At 40.4% G+C, this 12,336-nt stretch overlaps 1 protein-coding gene across 4 annotated transcripts in view; it reads right to left on the reverse strand.

The window, feature by feature from the left end:
* Positions 1-1,505: 1,505 nt before the first annotated feature.
* Positions 1,506-12,336, reverse strand: part of LOC135377764 (low-density lipoprotein receptor-related protein 12-like) — a 31,197-nt gene continuing 20,366 nt past the window's right edge. For 3 of the 4 annotated variants that reach the window (XM_064610420.1, XM_064610421.1, XM_064610422.1), the window contains one exon: positions 1,506-11,278. In XM_064610420.1, coding sequence (XP_064466490.1) covers positions 10,891-11,278 — 388 coding nt within the window. In that variant the 3' untranslated portion in view covers positions 1,506-10,890. The remainder of the gene's footprint in view (positions 11,279-12,336) is intronic. The other variant, XR_010418188.1, reaches the window with a different exon arrangement.

Consider the following 12,336-nt stretch of genomic DNA (forward strand, 5'->3'; position numbering starts at 1 on the left):
GGTGCACGGGACAGTGCAGCTGCCACCTGGTTAGAGGTTCACCTCTGGCCCCGACGAACTGTATTGCTGCAATGTTGGGTGCCAACATGCTAGCCTTCTGGCAGGGTTTTTCAACCTACTTTGCAAGGTGAACACCTGATGATCAGCAGGATGGTAAATTTTAGATCATTCAGGTGCATGTTGAATTTGTTCAGTCTGAACCGAGCATGGTAGCCTGGCACTCCTTCCCCCATTATAGTGTCATTCTCCTCTGTAGACATCAGCCTGCAGCATGCAAAAGCTACAGGTCGGACTTAGGTGCTTGGTGCTGTCCTAACCTGCACCTAGGCGATAATTGGTTGCACCTATCGATATGGCAATTCAGGTCTGGGAGATGTTGGCAAATGGTCTGTGCAGTCCCCTTGGCAAGGAAGGCAAACGCCACCTTCTGTGCTTCACCACAAGACCATTGTGTTCCTTTGCACAAAAATCAAGTTTCTGGCTGTGTCAGGTCTGTGCACTGTGTATGGATCGCCCCTAATAGCAAACCGACCAAGAAATGCTTTTCGTTTTCTTTTTTTCCCCAGCCACATCGACCACAAGTCACACGTGCTCAGAAGTCTATCGATAAAAAGTTTGAGGAACTCAGGCCGAGGGCCCAGGTCTTCAACTTGTCGATATTCCATTGGATGTGCTAAAAGCACCACTTGATTCACCATCAGCTCTGGCGTGAAGGCCCATCACAAAGCTTAATTTCAGCAAACCAAAATGGTTTTCATGTGCAGTCGCGCGACATTCAGAGCGAGGCTGCTTAAAATATAACGCTCGTTATGTATGGTTTCGTGGGCCTCAATCCTGAACTCTTACATAACAAGTGTTACCTTTATATTTTAAGTTACTGTGCTCCAAATGGCACGCGATGGCACATGAAAGCCCTTTCATGAAGTTGGGATTTTAGATAAGTGTAAAAGCTTTAGGAATTGGATGTTTCAAGAAAATGTCTTGTATACTTATATGTCCTTTGTGTTCAGGGAGCTTACATTGCAAAGCATGATTAGCTTGCCACATCATTTCTGTGCAGTCTGGCACAAAAGAAATAGTAGAAGAAAGAAAGCACATTTTTCTAGAGGTGAAGCAACTACTCAAATATTTACTTTCAGGAATTACATACAGAAGAAAATGATTGTATATGTAAAGTTCTAAAGCTGGGTCGTTGGTGCGAAATTGGCATGGTTGTATCAGCACAAAAGCCACATGCAAGAAATAATGTAGACAGGTGTGGGTCGTCTACATTGTTTCCTGTCCATGTCTTTTGCACTGATATAACCATGCCATTGTATGTGTCTTTTGTAGGCACACAAGACAAGGCAGACCTCGTCATACACAGATTTTAGATGTTGCAGCACGTGCACACACAGACAGCAACCAGCAGCTGGCCAACAAGTACACTCCTGTGCACTATTTCACTGCTTGTGCATAGCTGCAACAGATGCCATTATACTCAATCTTACTAAACAAGAACCTAATTGATCTTTTACACATTTTTTTATTGCCAGTTACGGATTAGAAAATTATTTCATGCACACAACAGATTGAAAGCTACAGCAGAGAAAATACTTCATTGCGAGTGACATGTTAATAGGACAACAACTCAAAACTGAACTTAATAACCCTGATGTACGGGATGTCCAGACACTGACATTACAATTGTCTGTATTCTGCCTCCAATTTTACGCAAAAAAGAAAAACATACTATTTTGTTTTAATATCAGTGGCTAAATTCTGGGGTGGCCTTACTACCACATAACGTGGGGTAAAACGAGTAAATTTCTAAACTACAGCTATTTCTATGGGCAATACTTTGCTCGCAAACTGCCAGTCGGAGCATTGCAGATATGCATATTTCCATGCACATGCTAAAGGGACAATCGAACTGTCATTATTTTCCATTTTGTTATGGCTTGCAGGGAGTCAGTTGCACTTCTAGGGGGATCCTGCAAAAATGTATTGGGGCAACACCATGGCTGGCAGCTTTCAAGCGATAGTCCCCACAGAAATTGCTATACCTCAGAAATTGGACGCATTCTACTTTGCTTTATGAGACAGCGAGGCCTTATCTGACTTTTACCACTCAAATTGAAGCATAAAGCAATACCATATGTCCGTCTGACTCCTGAAATGTACATAAACATTGCAGAAAGAAGTTCATCTCTGGACACCTAGTACATAATGATTACGTCAAGTTTCCACAGATGACAAAATCTTATCTGACCTAAGAAGCATAAGTGCGTGGCTGTGTGGAAAATTCATCGGCAATAAAAGATGCTGGCAGAAAGGCCCTGTCAACATTTTTAACAACAATTGGGTACCTTACTCTGTACATCTGTGAACTAGGGTACCAACAAAGAAAACCACAGATACATATTTCTCTGATATGCAACACTCTGAACTAGCATTTCATATGTATTTGCATCCCTGTACATATTTATACAATGCAAAGAATTGGACTTGTCACTATCACTATAGTCTGTTTATTACAACTAAGTACTTTTTTAAATTTCAAATGCAATTGGTCCTGCCTATCCTGACATACTTTACCAATGCATACTCACTTACATTACAAGGTAGTCAACACACAACACAGTCAGCACTGTGTACTTAAGTGCCCTAACCTATTGTTCTCTTGCGCACGTTTATCATTTTTAACGCAAGGCTCTTCTTACTTTTAAAGCTCGTGCACATATCCAGACTCTCCAAGTAGCTGTTCCAATTATCTGTTCCATACCTGTCAAGCAGATGACTGACTCACACAAGTGTTGCTGCTCCTGTATCCTTCATTTTGCGATATGCAATAACTTTCTTTGAATGCAAAGACGACCGAGATCCCCCAAATTATTCTTTGCAGAAGGCACAGGTTTCATAGAGTAAATGCTCAAGTTTGACATTTGCAGTTGCAAAATGAGGTGCTTGCAACCTACTTAGTGAAAACACTATGGTGGAGGGTAGTGTAGAGCCTAGGTGAAAACCACCTTGCCTGCAGCATTAGTGCCTCAGTGTCTAGTTTTTCCTCATGTTTAGTTATGTACGAACATGCCCAGATGTTAATGCTTCATTAACTCAAGCTATCTGAAGGGTCTAATGCACTCTAACTGGATACAAGATGTGTGTCATTATGTGGCTGAATACACCTTTTGGCTAATCAGAACACATTATGATCTACTAGTAAGGCACGTCTTTCAATAAGAAACATGACCTTAAATTTCGTGTGAAGGGCATGCCAAAATGTGAACTGTGCAGCAATGCTATTTAAGGTGACATTTGATATAGAAATAAAATTTTACACTCAATTTTGCACATATGAATAATGAGGCACATATGAAGAAAACAAAGCTACAGTGACCGTTCTAGCAGTGCTTGATTACACATAGCAATTAAAATTTTCCTGGGACAACAGCAGAACATCAGAAGTGGACAAATTACTTTTTCACCCTGCAGGTAGCCAACCATATTTTGACACTTATTCCAATGTTGAACTGATAACATGAGAGAGGTTGTGGTGGACCTCCTGAATTCCAAAGCACCTACTGTCACACTGTGACATGTCAGCTGTGCAATATGAATTGAAGAAGCACATATATATGAACCACAGGATTCCAAAAAGTGACAATGAATCTAATGTGGAGCCTACGCGGGCAACATGCAACTGATTCACTCATCATATCACTCCTATGGTGGGTATTCAGATTTTCTGAATTCTAAGACAAAATTCAAATGCAGTGTAATTCAATGCTTCCCAATGGCAAAACATAGCCAGAAATGATTTCGTGCAACAATTTATACGTTATTTCTTGTGGTTACTCGACTGTGGGTATGATTTTCAGAAGTCTCGAATAAAAGGCCCTGTGATCTTTTGCAATTCCCTTATCGTTATAAATGGGTTCATATCTTTTATGCTCATTGAGCTTGGATGCATATGGAGAATTCAAGTACATATAGGTTGTTTACCTTGCATGAGACATCAACTATTTCCACAAGCCTAATCACAACAAGTGAATTTTACATGCATAGCTACACTGGAATTGTTACGGTAAGAAATGCCTATATTTTTCATCAGACACTACACAGAGTGCTACATCTACTTTCGCTCCAAAATTTATGAAAATTCAATTTTGCTCTGAGAAGCTTAGCCATAATCACATCAGCGATATAGATACCAAATTGTTTTGAATAGTTTTCACAAAGCTTAGAATGACTTGAAAATGACTGATCGTGGAACATGATTAGAAGCCGGATTGATTGCTACATATCAGCAAAAGCAATAAGAACTCAGTGCTGGTACTACAAAGACACGAGGATAACACCTTTTAGTATCATGCTTGTATCAGCCTTGTCCTAGACTCTTAGCTAACTACTATGGGTTTACACTGTTATTAGTTATCTTACAACAGACTTAAAACTGTGTATTCATATGTGTTCAAGGCCCTTTATGAAACATGCCACATGGTATAAAAAAGCCACATCAAAGACATTCATCAACCTCGTTAACACCAAAGTCAGATATTTAAGGAGTGGTTTGTACACGAGTCATTGATGCGACTTCTTTGGTAATTGATGGAAGAAAAATTTAGCATTCCAGTTACAGTACTTATGGATGCAATGGCATGACACTTGTCGGTTGATACTATTTCCTTCATAACATGACACCTTGCACAACAGATACTTTTCTTATCCTTGGTTTCCGAGGCAGCTGCAATCAAAACCAGCTCCTTGAACCAGGTATTCATGTACATTCGATAGACAGATAGTAGGTGATTCTGCCAAAGTGAATGGGTCTGATGAATATGTACACTGTTAGTTGTTTTATACATGGTTGCCCAGCACTCGGGTAACAGAATATACTGACAGAATCTAAAGTGAGGAAAGAACACACTAGAAAATGCATTTGTTCAAACATAACCTAACTGTAATTTACTTTGATTCTGCCTCTGAAGTGGTGCAATTATATCAATTGTGACTGATGTAGCTTATGCTGCAGTTTAGCTGAAGCAAACATAGGAGATTACAGCAGAACATGAAAGCAATAAAGGCATAGAAGGCCTCTGAGATATTTTTTTTTTCAAAACTTCAAATTCCCTCCCAACAACTTTGATGGCTGCACATTAGATCCAACAAAATAGCACTACTGTAATTTCTCACAGAATGGTATGTACAGAAAGCACACTCTGCTTCAATTCAAAATGTTGTTTAATTTGATGGTGGCAAAGTACTGATGCATGCAAACCTGACCATTTCATTTCAATCAACTGTGCATACAACCACTTATCTAGAAAATTCTCTGCCCTGAACAGAATGATGTGACATCACCCTTGAATGCAAGTTAGTTTCACATAAAGTTCCACATTGAAGTTCGTTTTCTTCTGTTGCGTTAAGCCAGTGTCTATATGTGAACACCAGACTTGTACAGTAACTTGAGTAGAGTATTTAAGTTGCATATCTTAAATACATTTGCGAGCAACTTGGTACTTTGAAAGGTCAGTATTTCATAATTTAACTTTAATACTTTTTTCAATAACTTGTACCTCATTTTCCAAGTTACTTTGAATATACTTCTAGTGTACTTCTTGTGTGTGGCACGGACGTTGAGCGAGAGATTCTCTTTTGTCTTGGCAATGCGCATTACGCTGGACATATGCTTCAGCGTCCGAGATGTTCGGGATATTGTTATATTCGGGATATCGGGTTAGTGTGCAGTGCCTTGGGTTTAGGAGCATGGATGATGCGCAATGTGTGTTCCTGAAGGGTTTGTGGGTTAACCATTGAAAGCCCTATCAGGGACAGGCAGGATACAAGACTTGTGGCAATAGCCGTACAGAGAGAGTGTGCACGTAAAATATTAATAAGTCTTTATGAACTTAAAGCAAAGATAAGGAGAAAAACAATAGTAAATTCTGTCGTGCTCTGGAGCATTCATTCACATCTGTAGAGTGCCTGTTCAGTATTGGGGGTAACTTTTTTTTTTTTTTTTAACGGAGCAGGCTATCTGATAGCAATTTTGAAAAGCAGTTGTCCCTGCAAGATAATAAAGCTTTCTGGCAATGCCATTTTCAACTTCATGCTCTTCATATTTCTTTGATAGCAAATTACAACAGTGACGTCAAAGTATCTTGAAAGTAGCTAGTTAGTTTTAAGAGTGTTTAATACTCTATGTTAAATATTTTTCAATATTGGGTATTTAGTACCCTACTCAGTTACTTTTTTCCTGGTACTCCGTAACTTAACCTAAATACATTTTGTGATTATCTTGTACAAGCCTGGTGAATACTCATGATGTCCCCTGGCTTTTGGTGTATCCTCAAAGTTCCACATGTTAGCAGCAGCAGTAGGCGACAGGAAACATCTTGTCTTCAAATACATGGTGTTACTTCTTTTATCTGCAGCAGATGTTTTTTAGAAACAGCAGTTTTGGTTTCAGCTCATTTACATAGCAAAATTCGGTGATGGATATTTCAAAGCACATGCTCATTTCAGGATTTTAAAAACAATGTCTGAACGAGGATTGTCTATCCTTCTACTACCTCACTATTACCTGAGAGCACCTAATTAAAAAGTTAATGATTTTAGGTAATTACTCATATAGCAGTTACATACTCTTTCGAGACGATGTCTGCCTATCTGTATAACTCAACTGCAAAAACAGCTTCTATGCTGCTCTTACAGCTCTTAAAAAAAACTGTTGCCGATAAAAAAATAACCTGTATAATTGTGGCTCGTCCTGTGCGTGCCTTCTGTCATTATAGTTTTCTGCTGCACTACTGTGAAAAGTGTACCAAACAGTTCAGCTCTTACTTCAATACTTCACCCTGTATGATGATTTGAATGCTAAAAATTCTGATACGTATTTTATCTCAAGACATTATGCCTGGTTCTTAAAAATAATTCCTACCGAAACTATCCTGCTAGCTGCCTGACCTTGAGATAGGATTTACTGTGGAATCAGCCTCATTATCTTGTAGAAATCTGGTTGCAGTACGACGTGCAATTACATTCTATACTGATGCTCAACTGTAGCCTGAATTTTAAAGTATTGAGTTTGTGCAATATGTGAGGTGCACTACTATGATGTAGAGAGATTTAACTGCAAATTTGTCTTCCAGATTAAGGCTCAGGATGTAACACAGGAATACGTCCAAAGTAGTGATGGTAAATGCTATTCGGAGATGCATAAGGTGTTTTGCCAAATCCTTCAGAAAGTTAAAATAAGGAAAGCTATTTCATATTAATGTGCATTTAATACTTCCATTCCTTTTACATTTTTTGCAAAATTTTGGCATCATGAATGTCCCTTTCGTTAACTAAGCTTTAACTAAGCTAAAACATTTGCTATATTTGTTTACTCCTTGAACAAGGGGTAACGTGACATGTGAAAAAGATCTAGCTATGTGCTTTCCACTCCCTTTTTCACTGGTCCCTTTCTTTCCATTTGCCAATATGATATCCCTTGTGCAAAACCCATGGCTCTCTTCATGGACTAAAAGCGAATATAGTCAAGGGCATAAAAGGTGATGTTTTATGTTTAAATTCACAGTTTACACAATTCCATTTGTGTGTATAATTTATGGTCATTACACTAATCCACGAAGGCAAAAAAGAAGAAGAAAAAAAAAAGACGAATTGCTGCTTAAATGGTATATCCTGAAGTGAGGAGGTCACATTTAGCTCAAATGAATACAGCATGCAGATGAACACAAGGGGGCACATGTGCCATATGCGATCCTGAGATTCTATATACAATGTAGCCATTCATGGCTTCATAGCTCTTACAAGATATCCCCTAAAGACATGACATTACTTATAAGATAGCCTCTAATTATGTATTGACTGCTGTCTACCTATTCGGATGAGTTTACCGCCAAGGGTCTTCTGCTAACTTATGGACTTATAATAAACTTCTGAAATGCAGCTGGAGTAAGAACATTAACAATGAATGAATGAACAAATGAATGATTTTTATTTGTTCATTCTTTCTTAGTAGCCCTCGACAACAAAAACAGTAAGAAAAGCCAGGTACAAGCTTGTAGCTGTCTTGTCTCTGGGTGTTACTTATGCCCCTTTGCCACTTACATCTGATACATCAACATGCAATCATATTAAGCATGTGGTGCTTACAGGGATAAATGCTGTGTGTGGGGACTGAAATACCACCTGTGCTGGAGTGATCTGTGAGAACATCAACAGCATCAGTACGTAAAGAAGCATCTGTGGAAGTCTCTACGTTGTGTTTACCATAGCGCAAATTACACCCTTATTCTCAGTCTCTCACCAATCAGGCTGATCACCTATCAGGCAAGAGGAAGCACTTTAGCAAATGGAAGGAGTGCCTGCATGCACAATGTTGCCATGTAAATAACTTTGAAAGACATAACAGACAGTACAACGTTCATGCTGATCATTCACATTTGCCATGAACACATGAAACATATGCATTTTTGCACTGTCAGGTTTTGAGAGTGGCAGTACTAGCATCTGGGACCAGCCACACACAGCTGTTGTGACAAATCCCACAGAAAGAACCAGAGGGCAGCTCCTGTCGTCCTCCCAGCCCACCTCAAGCCACTAACTGCACTTTCACAGTACAGCCAGACCAGTAAGTACAGAGCACACAGGATTTACAACTCCTGAGGGGCACCGGAGATGAAGTTACACCAGGTTTTGCATTATGGAAGTAGTACGGTTAAATTTAGTTAGATACAATGGCATACGTGATGTTGCACTGTTATTCGAACACAAGGCTCGAAACAATAACAAACATTATCGTCATCATGGTCACAACAAATATAACATGGTGTCACTCTGCATCACAGCGCTACATGAAGGAATGTTACAGGTGTTTCTACATATACTGCCATGTTTATGCACCTTCTGTTGGTGGAATGGCACCCACTGACACATTTACTTTTTTTTTTCTGATCTTGTATAGAGGTCTTTCAGTGTATCCATATTAAGCTAGGTGCTTCCCTGGTAGGTTAGGGGTGCTAGAAAACCAGTATTATTGCACGCTGAGTGACGTTTGATATTTGGAGTGCGCCAACCTGAAAAATAACGATAATGCTAGTTATGTCTGAGCTCAAGACTGGGCGGCGGGGTAGTTGTTCTGGCAGTCGCTGCTTCAAAAAGGAATTGGTGCTAGCAGTCATATGTTACTCATTACTTGCTCAATGAATCTAAAACTGTGGCACCGTTTACAAAGAAGAGGATGAATTTATTGATTGCGTGTGCAGAGCAAGTTTCTCCAATCTGCTATATCAAGAAGATGTAGCCAGGATCAGTGCTGCATCTGCATAAAAAAGAAACCTGATGGTATATACAGCCCCTGTTAATTTCATAGAAATAAAAAATTTGGAGCAAAAGTTATAACAGCAAATGCGCTAATGCTGAATGGAAAACGTGTTTGGCAGTGGGCAATCGCTTTGAACCAAACCAAACATTGAGGATTCATACATTTTGTCCCATAAGTTTTTCCACAAATTTGCAAAGTAATCTGAATGTAATACCCCTGTCAGACGGACTCATTTAATGTCACTTTCTACGAGTGGTACTTGCACTTAGTGTCATTCGTGTGCTGTCACACGACATCTTTTAGTGACGCTCGGCAGAAAGTGCACTAACGATTTAGTGAGTTCCCCAAACTCACTTCACGACCGAGTGCATAGCCTCGACGGCAGGCTTTCTGGTACAGGTAAAAATATTGAGAAAAAGTGAGGAGCCCCGACACCACAATATTTTTAAACAAGTATTTCCAACAGCGTGTTTGTTTTATTTTAATACAGTGTGATTATGTGCTGAAGAAACATATCATTACTCTCGTTAACAGCCCGTGAGAACATTGCAGTCTCGCCGATCTGCCAGCGGCCATTTTTGTTGTGGCACATGTTTGAGGCCAATTTGTTTAATGTTGGAAGAAGATTTGCAGGAGGTGTTTCTAAATTAAAGAAAAGCATTCTGAGGAAGGTATTGCGGCGCACGCCTAAAAATTTTCCCACCGTTTATTCTTATCTATCGTAATTGCAATCACTGCATAAGTGACACTTACTTAAGCCGTGTAGCAAGCTCGTAGTGAAAGTGACCTTCGCTTGGTCGGAGTGCACTTCACAAATGACACTAAATTAGCCTGTGCGACAGGGCTATAACAGGGTTTATATGATGCATTGCAGACACCTAGCCATTATAGGTTGCTACTCCATAGACTAAGCAATACCTTATCACCAGTACATGTGATGTAGGCAAAATCCTCCGAAACCCCTTCCCTCCATTCACAACCACAGTATGTTTGCCACACCCGCTGAGACAAGCCACAGCCACTCATAGCCAAAGTTACACAAACACGGCACTATGTGTAGAATTACTGTAACACCTTTGGAGGGGGCGCAGATAGCGATAGGGCGTTGATAGAACCCATTAACTCACATAACACAGTCTCAATACAATGGCATATTGTCCAGCTGTACTGAGGTGGGTGTATGATTAGCATGTGCCAAAAGCTGAATAGATTAGCTGTATGTGATTCCACACTTTCCCCCCACAATGGTCCCTGAAATGGGACTGTACATTACAAATGAGTAAATATGGCAGCACATTTTTCAGCAACAAGTTCAGAAGTTCAAATATACAACAAATTGACCAATTCTAAGATATGTATCTAAGACATATTATCAAAGCTCATTGTTAATATTAGCCATGTGGCACGTCACATGCCACACTGGTGATGTTGCTTCTATGACATTAGTTGCTACTATGTTTTCCTACTCATTTGTTACCTTTCCTTTTCTCCTCGGCTACTTGATGGTCCTTGTCATTTTTCACCAAAGTGAGAACTGGGACGAATAGGCAGCCTCCTAGCACTGGATGTATGCGTCAGTTGACTGTGTCGTCTTCTTCAATGAGTGGCAGTGTATCATCACACGACACAGCGGTGCCTGTTGTCACAGTCATGCCAGCATTCATGGCTACAGGCTGCACTTCATCCACACCATCTTCCCTCAGTGCCGTTGTAGAAGGGCAATCTTTCGGCCTATTATGGGAAGAGTGCACCACTACCTCACGAGGAACAGCAAGCACAATGCCCATGCTGGGAAGAGAGGCATAAGGGGTCTCTTCGGACTCCAGCTGCGTTCTCTGTGGAGATGACGATGGACTTGGAGGAGATAAGGGCCTCCTACGATGCCTTCGGATTCGACGTGACCTCCTTGGGATGTTAGATGTTGTCCCACTGTACATGACACTCTCAGGATAGGTCCGATACCTGGTGGACCAGGAGAAAAAAAAAGAGACAATTGAGAATAGAGAATATATCGGTGCAAATACACCACACAGACCAAACAACACTACAACGCCAAAATTCCAACCGGTTTAATGAACGATCAAAAACATTACAGCTCACGCACACTGCCGTCACATGTAACCAAGGACCGGTTACACACCCACCAGTCGCAAGTATGTGCTCTCTTCCACTACTATAATAATAAGAGTTATCTGTATGAGGATGTCTATGCACAGATTTTCAAGATGCCACGTTGGTGTACCAGTGTCTCCCACAAGTAGTAGTGGTGATTTGTGCTGTTCATGCTTTGGGGCCATTGTGCTCACGACTTCACTGCCATATTGTCATTTTTAGGACAATGCATACTAGAGTCAAAAAAAGATTATTCATTACTACCGACACGCAGGGGTCGTCATCCTAACGAGGGCAGATGAGGGCGCGGATGTCCTCGCCTAACGGTCGTGTAGGTGAGGAGAATTTCCCCACGAAAGATAAAGATGAGGGGAGGGGAATTTCCAGAAAATAGGGTGTGGTGAGGAAAACTCACAGAAAGGAAGACTAAGGTGAGGTGACGAAATTTTTCAGAAAAACGACTGAGGTGAGGAGAAACCTTTTGTGGCAAAAATAGATATGCCTATTGGTTAATCAAAAATATTTGCCGCTTAATCTATACAAATACGCGGAGCCCGAAAAAGAAAAATTAGATAGGCATGGGGAATTCAGGATTGTGGCTTACAGGACATTCGACAGCTTTTCACGTATGCTTTATTTCTACAACTAGCAGTTTTTGTTTTCATTACGAAAGTTAATTTATGTATCTTTGTTAATTAAGATATGAACTGCCAACTGCTTTCATAACGTGCCCCCTACACTCCACCAACAGAACTCCTAGCCAACCATAATCCTGAATGACATCATTCTTTCCCCTGATTTGTTGAAAGTGGGAGGCATGCACCTTTTTGTGACACTCATGCGACTGTTAGTTGTCACAAAAATGTGTGCACCCTGCTATGCACAAATCACAAGTTGTAAGAGTATTA

This window comes from Ornithodoros turicata, chromosome 1, assembly GCF_037126465.1.
Source record: "Ornithodoros turicata isolate Travis chromosome 1, ASM3712646v1, whole genome shotgun sequence".
NCBI classification, from domain to species: domain Eukaryota; kingdom Metazoa; phylum Arthropoda; class Arachnida; order Ixodida; family Argasidae; genus Ornithodoros; species Ornithodoros turicata.